General features: G+C 39.0%; 1 protein-coding gene across 1 annotated transcript in view; it reads right to left on the bottom strand.

Annotated features, from left to right (window-relative positions):
* Window positions 1-4,155: 4,155 nt before the first annotated feature.
* LOC139755976 (uncharacterized) overlaps window positions 4,156-19,992 on the bottom strand; it is a 734,338-nt gene continuing 718,501 nt past the window's right edge. The window contains exon 6 of the mRNA XM_071674832.1: window positions 4,156-5,152. Within this exon, the coding sequence (XP_071530933.1) occupies window positions 4,787-5,152 (366 nt within the window). The 3' untranslated portion in view covers window positions 4,156-4,786. The remainder of the gene's footprint in view (window positions 5,153-19,992) is intronic.

Genomic DNA, 19,992 nt, shown 5'->3' with positions numbered 1-19,992 from the left:
ATACACATGCCTTACATCCTTGGTAAAAACTTTTCACTGCTTCCAGCAACTTACCTCCCACACCATGTACTCTTAAAACCTTCCACAAAGCATCTCTATCAACCCCATCATATGCCTTCTCAAGATTCATAAATGCTACATACAAATCCATTTGTTTTTCTAAGTGTTTCTCACATAGATTCTTCAAAGCAAACACCTGATTCATACATTCTCTACCACTTCTGAAACCACCCTGCTCTTCCCCAGTCTGATGCCCTGTACATGCCTTTACCCTCTCAGTCAATACCCTCCAATACAATTTCCCAAGAATACTCAACAAACTTATGCCTCTGTAGTTTGAACATTCACCTTTATCTCCTTTGCCTTTGTACAATGGTACTATGCATGCATTCTGCCAATTCTCAGGCACTTCTTCATGAACCATACATACATTGAATATCCTCACCAACCAGTCAGCAACACAGTCACCCTGTTTTTTAATAAATTCCTCTGCAGTACCATCCAAACCTGCCTCTTTGCTGGCTTTCATCTTCCACAAAGCCTTCATTACCTCTTCTCTGTTTACCAAACCATTCTCCTTGGCCCTCTCACTTCACTCACCACCCCGACCAAAGCACCCTATATCTGCTGCTCTTATCATCAAACACATTCAACAAGCCTTCAAAATACTCACTCCATCTTCTCACTTCATCACTACTCGTTATCACCTCCCCACTTGTCACCTTCACCGATGTCCCCATTTGTTCTCATGTCTTTCCCCCATTAATTATCTCCTTCCTAAACATCTTTTTATTCTCTGTAAGATTTAAGGATACTCTCTCACCCCAACTCTCATTTGCCCTGTTTTTCACCGCTTGGACCTTTCTCTTGACCTCCTGCCACTTTCTTTTATGCATCTCCCAGTCATTTGCACTACTTCCCTACAAGTATCATCCAAACACACACACACACACACACACATACATATATTGCATTACTTGGACGGCCTTGATTAGGGCCTAAGTTATTCATGCCATCTCAGCTAACATAAATAATAGAGGAAAAAAAAAAGTACTGAAAGGGGCAGCTGGTTGGATGTCTGATCACTCTCTTCTGGGGGGAAGACTGAAGATTTGAAGAGGTTTTAAGAATAAAGGAAACAATCTTGGAAAGAAGAGAGTGGTGAGAGTAAAAGAGCTTGGAAAAGAGACCTAAGTGAAGAAATACCTGGAGAGATTGAGTGTAGAATGGCTAAAGGTGCAAGTAAATGAAGTAAGGGAGAAGGTGAGGAATGAGAGGTATTTAGGGAAGCAATGCTGGCATGTGCATGAGATGCATGTGACATGCACACAGTGGGAGCTGTGCAGATTAGAAAGGGTACTGAGTGGTAAGATGAAGAAGTAAAGTTGCTTGTGGAAGAGAAAAGAGGCATTTTCTCAAGACTTACATGGAAGGAGTGCACACGATTGAGGGATACATAACAGAAAGCAGCAGGAGGTCAAGAGGTAGGTGCAAAAGTTGAGAAAGAGGGCAAATAAGAGTTGGGGCAAGTGAGTATCTGTAAACTTTAAAGAGAATAAATGATTTGGAAGGAGCTAAGTAATGTACAAAAAACAAGAGAACAAATGGGAATATCCTTAAAGGGAGCAAAATAGGAAGTGATAACAGGAAGTGATGAAGTGAGGAGGGGATGAAGTGAGTGTTTTGAAGGCCTGTTGAATGTGGTTGATAACAGAATAGTTGATGTAGGTTGTTTGGGTTGAGGCAGTATGTGAAGTGAAGTCATGGAGAGTGCTCTGGCAAAGAGAGAAGAGGCGGTGAAAGCCTTGCATAAGATGAGATGAGGCAAGCGGTTGGAGTGGATGGCATTGCAGTTGAATTTATCAAGAAAAGGGTGATTGTGTTGTTGACTGATTGGCAAGGATATCAACTGTATGTATTGATCATGGTGAGGTACCTGAGGATTGGTGGACTGCCTGTATAGTGCTAATGTATAAAAGGCATAGGGAATAAAGGTGAGTGTTCAAACTAGAGGTATAAGTTTGTTGAGTATACCTGGTGAGTTGTATGGGAAGGTAACAAGTGGATCAGGTGTTTGCTTTAAAAGAATGTGTGTGAGAAGTATTTAGAGAAACAGAGGGATCTGTATGTGGCATTCATTAATCTGGAGAAAGCATATGATAGGGTTGATCGAGATGCTTGTAGAAGGTCTTGAGAATGTACTTTGTAGGAGAAAAGCTGCTAGGAGCAGAGATGTTTTTATAAAGGGTGTGAGGCAGGAAAAGAAAGAAGAGTGATGAATGGTTCTAAGTTAAGGTTGATCAGCAGCAGGAGTGTGTGATGTCACTATGGTTTTTCAACTCTTTTATGGATGAGGTTGAATCTTGGAGACAGGGGTGATTATGCAGTCTGTGGGGTATAAAAGGGCCTGGAAAGTGTGTCAGTCATTGTTTGCTGATGATAGAGCACTAGGGGCAGATTCAAGTTAGAAACTGTAGAAGTTGGTGACTGGCTTTAGTAGAGTGTGAGAAAGACCAGAAATGAGAGTGAATGTAAATAAAAGAAAGGTTATTAGGTTCAGCAGGGTTGAGGGACAGGTTAGTTGGAGTGTGAGTTTGAATGGAGAAAACTTGCAGGAAGTGAAATATTTTAGATACATGTGAGTAGACATGGCAGTGAACGGAAACATGGAAGTGAGTTGAGGTGCATGTGTGTGTGTGTGTGTGTGTGTGTGTGTGTGTGTGTGTGTGTGTGTGTGTGTGTGTGTGTGTGTGTGTGTTTGAAGGTTCTAGAAGCACTGAAGAACATGTAGGAGAGAATGCTATCTGGGAGGACAAAAATGGGTATGTTTGAATGAACAGTAGCCTTAACAATATCATATGGGTGCAAGGCATGGGCTGTTGATGAGTATGTGCTGAGGGAGGTGAATGTGTTGAAAATTAAGTGGCTGATGACAAAGTGTGGTGTGAGGAGGTTTGATGGAGTAAGTAATGAAAGGATAAGAGAGATGTGTGGTAATAAAAAGAGAATGGTTGAGAGAGCTGAAAAGGGTGTACCGAAATAGTTTGGACATATGGAAAGAATGAGAGGAAAGGTCGACAATGAGGATATATGAGTCACAAGTGGAGGGAACAAGGAGAATGGGGAGACTAATCTGGAGATTGAAGGATGGTATGGAATAGATTTTCAGTAATCTAGGCCTGAACAAGCAGGAGGTTGAAAGGCATGCACAAGACAGAGTGAAATGGAACAATGAGGTATCCTGGGTTGACGTGCTATCAATGGACTAAAGCAAGGGATGTGAAATGCCCAGGGTAAACCATGGAAAGGCCCATGGCACCTGGTTGTGGATAGGGAGGTGCATTACACATGACAGCTATAGACTGGATGTGAGAGGATGTAGCCTTTCTTAATTTGTTCCTGGCACTACCTTGGTAATGCAGGAAATGGCAATCAAGTATGAAAAATATAGGTATATAGAGCAGCAATGAGATGACCCCAATTAGGACATTTAGGTGTTCGTGCTGTCTCAGCTAACATAGAGAAAAAATGTGCCAGTCATCCAGCACTAAATTGTTAATAAAGAAATATTAATAAACTGATTTAGACAGGCTTTTGTTGTATCCTCAACCAATCTTTTTAAGCGAATGAAAATGTGAACGTGTACTTCTGTGTTACAGGGTACTGTTCCAAACTGGACAGAAAACATTCTACAAGAGTAACCCAAAGTGAAGCAATTAACTACTCATAACAGTAATAATGATTTTCAGGCGCATGACTGCTCTCAATAGGTAACATATGAAAGAACTTCAGGAAACTGTTTATCACAGTTCATAAGCGAATGCACATGTAGTAAGCTTGTTGTATGGTATGAATATGAAAGTGATGAAAATATACCAGAGCATATTTTCACATCACAAAGTATCACTCATAAGCTTGAAATGGTTACTCCTCACAGTATTAAAGGATGATTCTGGTTAGATTCTATATGGGACACTATAGAGAAAAATGAAAGTACAGTAAGCATAAGGTATTGGTATGCATTCTCAAATCATGCATCACTTGTACATGATATTTTGTTTCCCAGAACATTTGTTTTTTAAGTCTTTGTCTGAAAACAAAAATGATAAGGTCACTGATACATAACTGAATATACAATAGTACTATTCATTTACACCCTCTATAAGTGAGGTACTTATAAAACACAGATGTTTGGAATTTAATGTTACATTATAACTTCTTGCATAATGAAGTTCACAGCAATCATTTTGAACATTCTGAAGAGCATATAAATAGTCAAGTGTTACTTTTAGCTACACAAATTTTGAAGGTAAAGAGTAGTTAGGATCACTTGAGGCAAAGTATGCAATTTCTGAAGGGTAGACTTAGCATTTCTTTATTATATGAATGACAATAAGCACTTACTTTTAAATTTAAACATCATAACATTCATGAAACTAGATTATTTACAAGAATCATCATAAAAAACAAATTTTTATAACTATTGTACCAATATTACATGATATATCAAGGATATTTATGGACATCATAATATGAGCCTTACTGCTTAGTGGAAGCTATAATATAATCAAAACTACGAACAAGAACTAACATATTAAACAGTATAACAAATACATGACCAATTAATGAACTCACAAAAAAAGAATGACACTATATCCAAATGTCACAGCATTTTGATAATATTCAGAGCAATTTTTGCAGAAAAGAGTTAATAAGCTGTTTTACAGTAAAATCACTGAAATACAATTTTTAAGCAGTTCTAAATTACAATACAAAGAATACCACTTTATCTGCCATTAAGAAGTTTAGGGCCTTCATTCAATAGTACAGGGCTCTTGCTGTTATGAACAAGCAAATGCCTCTTCAGATTTCTATTGTCAGCAGCTTGATAGGAGCAGTGTGGACATGAAAATGGCTTTTCACCTGTATGAGTACGGAGATGAATCTTGAGCCTGCAACTTTCAGTGCAACGGTATGAACAGTATGGGCAGGAATAAGGTTTCTCCCCAGTATGGGTGCGTCTATGTCTTAACAAACTGTAATGCTGGGTAGTGGTGAAGGCACAGTGTGGACAACCAAGCAACTTTTTGTTTGTGGTCAGAATGCTTCCAGTTCCTGTGGCTGCGCCCATCTCAGTCCTCTCCAAACCCACCTGTAGGGGACGCCCGACTTATTGTAGTCATGATGACTGTGGTAAAATAACTCTGATTTATTGAATACTGTACACATAATCATAACAGAAAAAAATTAAATTAATTTTACAAAGGCTAGACTCACCTACTAAATATGTTTTTGTTGCTCATTTTCTGTTTGGCCAAATAGTCTGCAAAAGCTGGAACTAAGCAGGGATAATTTTCAGCAACAAAGTCACATTTTCAGACATCACTCTGCTTGCTATGAATAAGAAGAACTAGAGGGAAGGAGGGCCAAGAGAGGAGAGGAGAGGATAAAGGAGAAGGGGAAAGGTAAAGGAGAAATAATAGAAACTGGAGGAGGAAAAACATAGGAAGAGAAGTTGAAATGGAGAATTTAAAAGCTTAAGAGGGAGGATGAAGGGGAAAGAAGTGTGGAGAGGGTGTTGTACAGGTAGGGTGGGAGGAGAGAGAAGTAGACAATGGGAAGTAGATTAAAGAGTATAAAAAGGAAGAAGGTAGAAAAAAAAGTAATGAGGTCAGTAAGTATGCATGTGATCCATGATCTACCTCATATGTATGAGCATAAAGCTGAGATAATAGATACAGATATGAACAGAACCCGAGAATGATGAGCAAATTTGGATGACATCTCTCAAAATCAGACTAGAAATAAGATCCTTTTGGTAACAGTGGGACTGGTAGAACTAAGGTAAGTAATCAAAATGTGAAACTGAATTGTCCACGATGGAGGCAACAAGAGGACATGGAGGAAATTAGAATGAAAGAGAAGCAAAAACCTAAAGAGTGAAATAGCTATCAACAAACTATGGGACATCAGTGAACTATTTATCAGAGGTGAGATCAGAATTACCGCAAAAGTTAAAAGGAATAGAAATGAATGTGATTGGACAATAGTAGGTAGTATGCACAGAAAAACCTCTGTTATCCATAATTCAAGACAACAAAATATTCAAAACAAGGTAAGTTTTTCAGTTGGTAACTCTTCATCCCCTCCCCCTCAAATATCAAATTGCACACACACTGAGATACAGCACTTTGTCTACTCTCCACCCAGTGTGTTGTGGCATTGGTGATTGTTTACTATCTCTCATGTGCTTTCTCATAGTGTTCCATGCTGGTTTTGTATATTTGTGAATATTGTGCAATGTGGGTTACTATTGTGGAGAATGGCCCATTCAAAGCATCACTAACAAATGCTTGACAGATACTCAAAGCCATCTATGTCTCACATGAAGTGCAAGAAGAATGTTTTAAGCCTTGAAAAGCATTTAAAGTTCTGCTAGAGAATGGCTAAGGGTGAGTCCAAGGTGGCACTTATGAAGGACTTCAGTGGTAGCATGATAACTATTTACGTTATCAACAAGCAGCAGAACAAGATTGAGGCATTTGCTTACAGATATCAATATTTCCTCTATGTAAAAATATTACAATTTCTGAATTATTTATGTTAAAATCCTCGAATAACTGGAAACTTTGTAATTCAAAACAGTTGATTCCCCAAGCTTTTCAGATATCAGAGATCATATTGTAGTAGGATTTCTTTAAGCATTAGCATAATAGTAAACCGAAAATCAGTGATGAGGTTACCAGTCAAAATATTCAGTGTGGTGGAAAACAAAACTAGGCAAAAAACCATAGCACTCTTATCTTAGACAAAAAGATATAGCAAAGTCTGGGGGCATTACAAATGAAAGAAACAATACTAAAGATATGTGGCATCAGTAGTACAAGAAGAATGAGGACATAAAACAGGGAAAAGAAAAAATACCCATAGAGGTAACTTTGAAGCTAAATTATGACAATTTTATATCTGTATTTTCAAGATTATGAAAATCAAAGGAACGGATAACAAAAATTCAGAGTTCCTCTAAATAAGAGCAAGACTCACGAAGAATGGAACATCTGAAAAGATTAATACCACATCTGTAAAAGACAAAAAAAAAAAATCTGGGAACAGATGGAATGTACTCGGCATGATAAACACAAACATGGAAGAGTTTGCAAGAAATAGAAAGGAACTTGAGTCATAAGATGGCAAAAGTGAAATGAGGCTGGATATCATACTCAAGATTTAACATAACAAACAAACTGGTTCACACAGAGCCTTCCCTAATGGATACACAGTGGTAAGTGCATAAACAAAGGATAAGGGAAGAGAGCTGACAATTATCCTCTAAAAAGACACTCATATTCCATAAGATGATTGCAGACAGTCCATTCTGATAATTCATGAGAACAAAAATTTTCAAAGGCAAAGTCTGCATAACTGCTTTTTTGGCATGTAATCTACTGAGAAGGTATAAAGAACCCAAATAAGTCTCTGACAAGAGCAGTAGGGGGTCAGTAAGAGTAGTGAAACACTAGCAGAAAACTTATCATAACAAAAAAATTTAACTATTTAGAAAATGACTAAAGAAAGTGAAATGAACAAAGGTAAAGATTCATGGCGATATATGTTCAAAGAATGAAAAAGGATCATACCTGCATATCACTGAAAATACCAGAGTTAGACATTATGAATCTATCATACCTTGATAAAGTCTTTCAGTATACAAATATAGAAACTGGAAACATTATTCATGGAGCTTAAGGAAAGTGACTGTCTAGAACTTGAAACAGAATATATCTAAAGTGAGGAAGTCTAAACATAAAGCAATCATTTCCATAAACAGAAAATACAGTGGTAAAAAAAATCTATATAATCCCTCTGTTCCATTATGTACAGAATGTTTTATCCATTCATTTATAATCACCCAAGGACCAATTTCTAAGAAAGAGTCTTTGTTACCAAGGATCTCATTTTACAGGTTCCTGCCGCCCAAGGCTGCACTCTTTCCAGTAGCAAGAAAATGTGAAATCTTTCATTGTGAGTTCTCTGAGAAGACTGTAATCGCAGTAATAAATTCTCACCAAAGGTGACTTTTCACTTGTGATGTAATATCACCCATCACTACAACACTACAAACACCATTTCAACATATCCCTAGACCCTTCATGCCCATGATGCAACTATCACCATAAAGAAGACACCGAATAGTTACTAATCAATTGCCCTTCACTCTCCGCATCACACACATTCTACCATTTCTGAAACCATATTGTTCCTCCCCAGTCTGATGGTCTATACATGCCTTTATCCTCTCAATCACTACTCATACAACCTACTAGGTACACTCAACAAACCTATACCTCTGTAGTTTGAACACTCGCCTTTGTCCCCCATGTCTTTATACAATAGCATTATGCAAGATTCTGCCAATCCTCTAGCATCTCACCCATGATCCATACATACACTGAAAATCCTAAGCAACTATTCAGCAACAGAGTAGCCATCTTTCTTAAGAGATTCAACTGCAATGCCATATACTAAATCTACCTTGCCACATTACATCCTATGCAAGGCTTTTACTACCTCTTTTAGTATCCCAAACCACACATTACACACTACCCCAACCCAAACACCATAAATCTGCCACCCTATCATGAAACAAATTCAGCAGTCCTTCAAAATACTCACTCCATCTCCTCTTCATGTCATCACTATTTGTTACCACATCCCATTTGCCCCTTCACTGATGGTGTCACTTGTTCTCTTGCTTTTCTCGCACACCTTCCTTCCAAAACATCTTACTCTTTAAGTTCACTCATACTCACTTACTCCAACCTTCCTCTGCTCTCTTGGTAACTGCTGCACCTTCTTGACCTCCTGCCACTTTCTCCTATAAATTTCCCAGTCATTTGCACTCCTTCCCTGTAAGTCCTCCTCATATACCTCTCTTTTCTCTCTCATTAACAACTTTACTTCATTATATCACCACTTACTACCCTATTTAACCTGCCAACCTTCTACCTTATGACTGACACATGCATCTCTCACATGTGCAAGCAATGCTTCCCTAAATATCTCCCATTCCTCATCCACTCCCCTAGTTTCATTTACTTTCTCCTATAACCATTTTACACTAAATCTCTCCTGATATTCCTTCACTCAAGTCTCTTGTCCAAGCTCACTTTCTTTCACCACTCTCTTCTCAATCATAGCATCTCTTTTCCAAAAACCTCTACAAATCTTAACCCTACCCTCCACATGGTAATGATCAGACATTCCAACAGCTGCCCCTGTCAGTGCATTTAAATTAAAAGCCTCTTTGGAATGGATTAATCACAGAATCACCCAAAAGAGTAACATTTAATTACTTATTTACAGGCCTTAACATACCCAAACAGATATTTCAACTCCAGATTGGAATTCAGCATGAAAAATAGTACATTAATTATCTATAGGCCATTCATAAATGTCCCCAACATATATTTCAACCCCAAATTCAAAATCAGCATGAAAAATAAAACTCATGAAAATTCTAAAATTTGTAAGTAATGAATAGTTCAGGGAATATTTTCTCCCCAAAAATGTTTCATTTAAAACTGAAATATGACATAATAAAATGTTTCTATTATAGGAATAACCAAGGAAAGTCTCTCATAATGGTTCCCAAGGCCAACAGATCCCAATAATTATGAGCCAAATAATCATAGAATCTTCTAAAGGAGGAAATAACAATTACATATTCAAAGGCATTAATGTTCCAACATTTATTTCAACCCCATATTTGAATTCAGCAGGAAAGATAATTCTTTTACTGAGGCTTTGAAGCAAATCTATTACCCTTACAAACTTTTTATTTAAAAATTAAAACATGACATAATGAAACACTTCAATACTTGAAATGATTATGAAAAATATCTCAGTGCTTCCCTAAGCCGAAAGATACCAAATAAAAATGAAACCAAATAATCACAATCTTCTAAAAGATTAACCATCACAAACAATTTCTGATTTATATGACAATTCAACCCCAGATTCGAATTCAGCAGGAAGAATAATCCTTAATTGAGGTTACGAAGCATATCTATTATACTCACAAACTTTTTGCTTTAAATTGAAACATGGCATAATGAAATGCTTCAATACTTGAAATAATCATGAATAATATCTCATAGCGCTTCCCTAAGCAAACATATACCAAATAGACATAAACTGAATAATCACAATCTTCTAAAAGATTACCCATTACAAAAAATTATGTATTCATATGACATAATTTCCCCCAACCTACATTTCAACCAAAAAAAAAGAGAGAGGGGAGGATTTCCAGCCCCCGCTCCCTTCCCTTTTAGTCGCCTTCTACAACACGCAGGGAATACGTGGGAAGTATTCTTTCTCCCCTATCCCCAGGGTTATATATATATATATATATATATATATATATATATATATATATATATATATATATATATATATATATACATATATATATATATATATACTTCTTTTCTTTTCTTTTAAACTATTCGCCATTTCCCGCGTTAGCGAGGTAGCATTAAGAACAGAGGACTGGGCCTTTGAGGGAATACCCTCACCTGGCCCAATTCTCTGTTCCTTCTTTTGGAGAAAAAAAAAAAAAAAAAAAAAAAAAAAAAACGAGGGGGGAGGATTTCCAGCCCCCCGCTCCCTCCCCTTTTAGTCGCCTTCTACGACACGCAGGGAATACGTGGGAAGTATTCTTAATCCCCTATCCCCAGGGATAATATATATATATATATATATATATATATATATATATATATATATATATATATATATATATATATATATATATATATATATATATATATACATAAATGCCCATACATGCACATATACATACATATACATGATCAACATTATTCACTTATTTATTAAATATAGTGGTTCCAACAATGTTGTATGGTTGCGAGGCGTGGGCTATGGATAGAGTTGTGCGCAGGAGGATGGATGTGCTGGAAATGAGATGTTTGAGGACAATGTGTGGTGTGAGGTGGTTTGATCGAGTAACGTAAGGGTAAGAGAGATGTGTGGAAATAAAAAGAGCGTGGTTGAGAGAGCAGAAGAGGGTGTTTTGAAATGGTTTGGGCACATGGAGAGAATGAGTGAGGAAAGATTGACCAAGAGGATATATGTGTCGGAGGTGGAGGGAACGAGGAGAAGAGGGAGACCAAATTGGAGGTGGAAAGATGGAGTGAAAAAGATTTTGTGTGATCGGGGCCTGAACATGCAGGAGGGTGAAAGGAGGGCAAGGAATAGAGTGAATTGGAGCGATGTGGTATACCGGGGTTGACGTGCTGTCAGTGGATTGAATCAAGGCATGTGAAGCGTCTGGGGTAAACCATGGAAAGCTGTGTAGGTATGTATATTTGCGTGTGTGGACGTATGTATATACATGTGTATGGGGGTGGGTTGGGCCATTTCTTTCGTCTGTTTCCTTACGCTACCTCGCTAACGTGGGAGACAGCGACAAAGCAAAAAAAAAAAAAAAAATATTTATTTATATTTATTATTTATTTTGCTTTGTCACTGTCTCCCGCGTTTGCGAGGTAGCGCAAGAAAACAGACAAAAGAAATGGCCCAACCCACCCCCATACACAATGTATACACACACACACGTCCACACACGCAAATATACATACCTATACATCTCAATGTACACATATATATACTTACACAGACACATACATATATACCCATGCACACAATCCACACTGTCTGCCCCCATTCACTCGAATTGCCACCTCGCCACACATGGAATACCTTCCCCCACCCCCCTCATGTGTGCGAGGTAGCACTAGAAAAAGACAACAAAGGCCCCATTCATTCACACTCAGTCTCTAGCTGCCACGCAATAATGCCCGAAACCACAGCTCCCTTTCCACATCCAGGCCCCACACATTTTTCCATGGTTTACCCCAGACGCTTCACATGCCCTGATTCAATCCACTGACAGCACGTCAGCCCCGGTATACCACATCGATCCAATTCACTCTATTCCTTGCCCTTCTTTCACCCTCCTGCATGTTCAGGCCCCGATCACACAAAATCTTTTTCACTCCATCTTTCCACCTTCAATTTGGTCTCCCACTTCTCCTCGTTCCCTCCACCTCCGACACATATATCCTCTTGGTCAATCTTTCCTCACTCATTCTCTCCATGTGACCAAACCATTTCAAAACACCCTCTTCTGCTCTCTCAAACACGCTCTTTTTATTTCCACACATCTCTCTTACCCTTACATTACTTATTCGATCAAACCACCTCACACCACACATTGTCCTCAAACATCTCATTTCCAGCACATCCACCCTCCTGCGCACAACTCTATCCCTAGCCCACGCCTCACAACCGTACATTGTTGGAACCACTATTCCTTCAAACATACCCATTTTTGCTTTCCGAGATAATGTTCTCGACTTCCACACATTCTTCAAGGTTCCCAGGATTTTTGCCCCCTCCCCCACCCTTCCACTTCCATGGTTCCATCCACTGCCAGATCCACTGCCAGATATCTAAAACACTTTATTTCCTCCAGTTTTTCTCCATTCAAACTTACCTCCCAATTGACTTGACCCTCAACCCTACTGTACCTAATAACCTTGCTCTTATTCACATTTACTCTTAACTTTCTTCTTTCACACATTTTACCAAACTCAGTCACCAGCTTCTGCAGTTTCTCACATGAATCAGCCACCAGAACTGTATCATCAGCGAACAACAACTGACTCACTTCCCAAGCTCTCTCATCCACAACAGACTGCATACTTGCCCCTCTTTCCAAAACTCTTGCATTCACCTTCCTAACAACCCCATCCATAAACAAATTAAACAACCATGGAAACATCACACACCCCTGCCGCAAACCTACATTCGCTGAAAACCAATCACTTTCCTCTCTTCCTACACGTACACATGCCTTACATCCTCGATAAAAACTTTTCACTGCTTCTAACAACTTGCCTCCCACACCATATATTCTTAATACCTTCCACAGAGCATCTCTATCAACTCTATCATATGCCTTCTCCAGATCCATAAATGCTACATATAAATCCATTTGCTTTTCTAAGTATTTCTCACATACATTCCTCAAAGCAAACACCTGAGCCACACATCCTCTACCACTTCTGAAACCACACTGCTCTTCCCCAATCTGATGCTCTGTACATGCCTTCACCCTCTCAATCAATACCCTCCCATATAATTTACCAGGAATACTCAACAAACTTATACCTCTGTAATTTGAGCACTCACTCTTATCCTCTTTGCCTTTGTACAATGGCACTATGCAAGCATTCCGCCAATCCTCAGGCACCTCACCATGAGTCATACATACATCAAATAACCTTACCAACCAGTCAACAATACAGTTACCCCCTTTTTTAATAAATTCCACTGCAATGCCATCCAAACCTGCTGCCTTGCCGGCTTTCATCTTCCGCAAAGCTTTTACTACATCTTCTCTGTTTACCAAATCATTTTCCCTAACCCTCTCACTTTGCACACCACCTCGACCAAAACACCCTATATCTGCCACTCTATCATCAAACACATTCAACAAACCTTCAAAATACTCACTCCATCTCCTTCTCACATTACCACTACTTGTTATCACCTCCCCATTAGCCCCCTTCACTGAAGTTCCCATTTGCTCCCTTGTCTTACGCACTTTATTTACCTCCTTCCAAAACATCTTTTTATTCTCCCTAAAATTTAATGATACTCTCTCACCCCAACTCTCATTTGCCCTCTTTTTCACCTCTTGCAACTTTCTCTTGACCTCCTGTCTCTTTCTTTTATACATCTCCCACTCATTTGCATTTTTCCCTGCAAAAATCGTCCAAATGCCTCTCTCTTCTCTTTCACTAATAATTTTACTTCTTCATCCCACCACTCACTACCCTTTCTAATCAACCCACCTCCCATGCTTCTCATGCCACAAGCATCTTTTGCGCAAGCCATTACTGCTTCCCTAAATACATCCCATTCCTCCCCCACTCCCCTTACCTCCTTTGTTCTCACCTTTTTCCATTCTGTACTCAGTCTCTCCTGGTACTTCCTCACACAAGTCTTCTTCCCAAGCTCACTTACTCTCACCACCCTCTTCACCCCAACATTCTCTCTTCTTTTCTGAAAACCCATACAAATCTTCACCTTCACCTCCACAAGATAATGATCAGACATTGACAAGACCCATACTTTTCACCAGTCTGTCTGCACATCAGCTACCATAGGGCAAGCAGATCCAAGATGAAGTTACTCTTTAAAACTTCCTATATGCCTCAGAGTAAATTTTCTTTCAAACATTGTCCAGATTATTAATATTTATATATGTATTTACATATCTTTGCAATTTTTGTCATATTTTATTACAGCTATGTGTTCTCACAATCTTCCAGGAATTTCCTTTGGATATAATTAAAAAAAAGTTCAGTTATTTTGTTAATCAAAACCCAACTACTAACAATTTTGGGATTTGTTTAACCTGGTATTAAATGGGTCTATCCCTGGGGATAGGGGAGAAAGAATACTTCCCACGCATTCCTCACGTGTCATAGAAGGCGACTAGAGGGGACGGGAGTGGGGGGCCAGAAATCTCCTCTCCTTTATTTCAACTTTCTAAAATGGGAAACAGAAGAAGGAGTCACACTCCTGGTAGGCTCAGATTGGGGTGTCTAAATGTGTGGATGTAACCAAAATGTGAAAAAAGGAGAGATAGGTAGTATGTTTGAGGAAAGGAACCTTGATGTTTCGGCTCTGAGTGAAACGAAGCTCAAGGGTAAAGGGGAAGAGTGGTTTGGGAATGTCTTGGGAGTAAAGTCAGGGGTTGGTATGTCAAGAGCAAGGGAAGGAGTAGCACTACTCCTGAAACAGGAGTTGTCGGAGTATGTGATAGAATGTAAGAAAGTAAATTCTAGATTAATATGGGTAAAACTGAAAGTTGATGGAGAGAGATGGGTGATTATTGGTGCATATGCACCTGGGCATGAGAAGAAAGATTATGAGAGGTAAGTGTTTTGGGAGCAGCTGAATGAGCATGTTAGTGGTTTTCATGCACAAGACCGGGTTATAGTGATGGGTGATTTGAATGCAAAGGTGAGTAATGTGGCAGTTGAGGGAATAATTGGTATACATGGGGTGTTCAGTGTTGTAAATGGAAATGGTGAAGAGCTTGTAGATTTATGTGCTGAAAAAGGACTGTTGATTGGGAATACCTGGTTTAAAAAGCGACATATACATAAGTATACGTATGTAAGTAGGAGAGATGGCCAGAGAGCGTTATTGGATTATGTGTTAATTGACAGGCACACAAAAGAGAGACTTTTGGATGTTAATGTGCTGAGAGGTGCAACTGGAGGGATGTCTGATCATATATATATATATATATATATATTATTTTTCTTATTATTATACTTTGTTGCTGTCTCCTGCGTTAGCGAGGTAGCGCAAGGAAAGAGACGAAAGAATGGCCCAACCCATCCATATACACATGTATATACATACACGTCTACACACGCACACATACATACCTATACATCTCAACGTATACATATATATATACACACACACAGACATATACATATATACACATGTACATAATTCATACTGTCTACCCTTACTCATTCCCATCGCCACACCACCACACATGAAATGACAACCCCCTCCCCCCTCATGAGTGTGAGGTAGCACTAGGAAAGGACAACAAAGGCCACATTCGTTCACACTCAGTCTCTAGCTGTCATGTATAATGCACTGAAACCACAGCTCCCTTTCCACATCCAGGCCCCACAAAACTTTCCATGGTTTACCCCAGACGCTTCACATGCCCTGGTTCAATCCATTGACAACACGTCGACCCTGGTATACCACATCGCTCCAATTCACTCTATTCTTGCACACCTTTCACCCTCCTGCATGTTCAGGCCCCGATCACTTAAAATCTTTTTCACTCCATCTGTCCACCTTCAATTTGGTCTCCCACTTCTCCTCCTTCCCTCCACCTCTGACACATATATCCTCTTCGTCAATCTTTCCTCACTCATTCTCTCCATGTGACCAAACCATTTCAAAACACCCTCTTCTGCTCTCTCAACCACTCTCTTTTTATTACCCCACATCTCTCTTACCCTATTACTTACTCGATCAAAGTGCCTCACACCACATATTGTCCTGGAACATCTCATTTCCAGCACATTCACCCTTCTCCACACAACTCTATCTATAGCCCACGCCTTGCAACCATATAACTGTCAGAACCACTATTCCTTCATACATACCCATTTTTGCTTTCTGTGACAACGTTTTTGCCTTCCACACATTTTTCAACACTCCTAAAACTTTTGCCCCCTCCCCCACCCTATGACTCACTTCTGCTTCCATGGTTCTATCTGCTGCCAAATCCACTCCCAGATATCTAAAACACTCCACTTCCTCCAATTTTTCTCCATTCAAACTTACCTCCCAATTGACTTGTCCCTCAACCCTACTGTACCTAATAACCTTGCTCTTATTCACATTTACTCTCAGCTTTCTTCTTTCACACACTTTACCAAACTCAGTCACCAGCTTCTGCAGTTTCTCACCTGAATCATACACCAGTGCTGAATCATCAGCAAACAACTTACTCACTTTCCAAGCTCTCTTGTCCACAACAGACCGCATACTTGCCCCTCTCTCCAAAACTCTTGCATTCACCTCCCTAACAACCCCATCCATAAACAAATTAAACAACCATGGAGACATCACGTGCTTCTGTCGCAAACCGACATTCAATGAGAACCAATCACTTTCCTCTCTTCCTACTCGCACACATGCATTACATCCTTGATAAAAACTTTACACTGCTTCTAACAACTTGCCTCCCACACCATATATTCTTAATACCTTCCACAGAGCATCTCTATCAACTCTATCATATGCCTTCTCCAAATCCATAAATGCTACATACAAATCCATTTGCTTTTCTAAGTATTTCTTGCATACATTCTTCAGAGCAAACACCTGATTCACACATCATCTACCACTTCTGAAACCACACTGCTCTTCCCCAATCTGATGCTCTGTACATGCCTTCACCCTCTTAATCAATACCCTCCCATATAATTTACCAGGAATACTCAACAAACTTATACCTCTGTAATTTGAGCACTCACCTTTATCCCCTTTGCCTTTGTACAATGGCACTATGTAAGCATTCTGCCAATCCTCAGGTACCTCACCATGAGTCATACATACATTACATAACCTTACCAACCAGTCAACAACACAGTCACCCCCTTTTTTAATAGATTCCACTGCAATACCATCCAAACCTGCAACCTTGACGGCTTTCATCTTCCACAAAGCTTTTACTACCTCTTCTCTGTTTACCAAGTCGTTCTCCCTTACCCTCTCACTTTGCACACCACCTTGACCAAAACACCCTATATCTGCCACTCTATCATCAAACACATTCATCAAACCTTCAAAATACTCATTCCATCTCCTTGTCACATCACCACTACTTGTTATCACCTCCCCATTTGCCCCCTTCACTGATATTCCCATTTGTTCCCTTGTCTTACGCTCTTTATTTACCTCCTTCCAAAACATCTTTTTATTCTCCCTAAAATTTAATGATAATCTCTCACCCCAACTCTCATTTGCCCTCTTTTTCACCTCTTGACATATATATATATATATATATATATATTTCAACCCCATATTTGAATTTACCAAGAAAAATTCTTCCTTATACTGCAGTTTTCGAATAAATCTATTACCCTCAAAAAATATTAAAAGTTTCAGGTAACAGTTCAGGGAATATTTGAACCCACAAGCATTTTTACTTTAAAACTGACACATGACACAATGAAATGCTTCTATACTGGAAATAATAATGGAAAATATCTTATAATGCTCACCAAAGCAGCCATATAGAAATATAAACCGATTAATCACAGAATCATTCAAAAGAGTAACATTTAATTACTTATTTACATGCCTTATTATCCCCAAACATATATTTCAATCCCAGGTTGGAATTCAGCATGAAAAATAGTCCTTCTAATACTTATTAAGTACTTATCTACAGGCCATTTATAAATGTCCCCCAACATATATTTCAACCTGATTCAAAATCAGCATGAAAATAATCTGCCAGAGTATGGCTTAAAGACCAGAAAAGGCAACCTTTCAAGGTTCACATAAACTAGTGCTTTATGTGGTAACTACAGATGCTACATTTTGGGTGTATATACTTCTAAATCTGGGCAAGGTTTTCTGCCACTGTATGTTTCAGCTACCATACGTTGGCCACAAAGGCTGTTTTAATGCCAACAGTGACCTTCCCATCCTTATGAATAATATTTAGTTCACTGCACTCATTCAAAATAAGCAAACTAGCTGCCTCAAATTATAGTGAAAGGTGTCTAATGATCAAAGGTATGATCCAAGGATGAAAACCTGGAGAAGTCTTTGAAAGTCTTCAACACCACAGCCCAGGTTGAGCAACAAATGCCACCTTTTAAGGGTCAGACTTAATACAGTTACATGCAGACCTAGAGGTCCCAGATTTTGGGTGTAGGTACTGCAGAAACAGGACATGGTTTTAAACTACCACACACTGAACTTGAAGGCCACTTCACAGCCAATAAAGTCTTCCAAATGCAATGCAAACCTCAAAGACTAAATCTGTTTCAGTGCACTAATTTGTAATAACAGCTTTAAATTATACTGAAAGTATTTCAGAATCAAAGACAGGATCCAAGGGTACCAGAGTCTAGTCTTACAGGCCAACCAAGACAACCTTTCAGTGTTCAGACTTATTACAGCTTTGTGTAATTATACCCCTCAGATGTGATGGCATATTTCAATTTTTCAGTTCAGCTTTGAAGGGCATTTGAAAACCAACAAAAGCCATTTTCATCATTTTTATTTCTAATAAAAAAAACATTTTTTCCCCATACAGAGCCTGGTAACACATGAACTAATTCCTTACCTACTTCCTGTGCCAGCAGTTCCTTCTATATTTATGAGGCTCCTGCAGCACTTAGAAAGCTAGCCAAGTCCACCAGTTGGGACCACAGGACTTAAAGTGTAGTGATGTGTGTGTGTCTATGTTCAAAAAGTGCAAAGCATTTAAGAATTAATAAATCAGTGTTTTCATTATGGCAGTTGCATAATGATATGGAGGGTCTTGGGATATGCTGAAACAGTGTTTCTATTGCTGTAGGGATGAGTGATGATCAGAGCCTTTTCCCTCATAAACAAGGAAGTGCCAAGAAACAGACGAAAAAAGACATACACAAATAGTATATATATATATATATATATATTATTATTATTTTCATTTTGCTTTGTCACTGTCTCCTGCGTTAGCTAGGTAGCGCAAGGAAACAGACGAAAAAATGGTCCAACCCACCCACATACACATGTATATACATACACATCCACACACGCAAATATACATACCTATACATCTCAACGTATACATATATATACACACACAGACATATACATATATACACATGTACATAATTCATACTTGCTGCCTTTATTCATTCCCATCACCATCCCGACACACATGAAATAACAACCCCCTTCACCCGCATGTGTGCGAGTTAGTGCTGGGAAAAGCCAACAAACGCCACATTTGTTCACACTCACTATCATGTATTATGCACTGAAACCACAGCTCCCTTTCCACATCCAGGCCCCACAGAACTTTCCATGGTTTACCCCAGATGCTTCACATGCACTGGTTCAAACCATTGACAGCACATCAACCCCAGTATACCACATCGTTCCAATTCACTCTGTTCCTTGCATACCTTTCACCCTCCTGCATGTTCATTCCCCGATAACTCAAAATCTTTCTCACTCCATCTTTCCACCTCCAATTTGGTCTCCCACTTCTCGTTCCCTCCACCTCTGACACATATATCCCCTTGGCCAATCTTTCCTCACTCATTCTGTCCATGTGACCAA

This window comes from Panulirus ornatus, chromosome 20, assembly GCF_036320965.1.
Source record: "Panulirus ornatus isolate Po-2019 chromosome 20, ASM3632096v1, whole genome shotgun sequence".
NCBI classification, from domain to species: Eukaryota; Metazoa; Arthropoda; class Malacostraca; order Decapoda; family Palinuridae; genus Panulirus; species Panulirus ornatus.
This window is presented reverse-complemented; position numbering and strand designations above follow the sequence as displayed.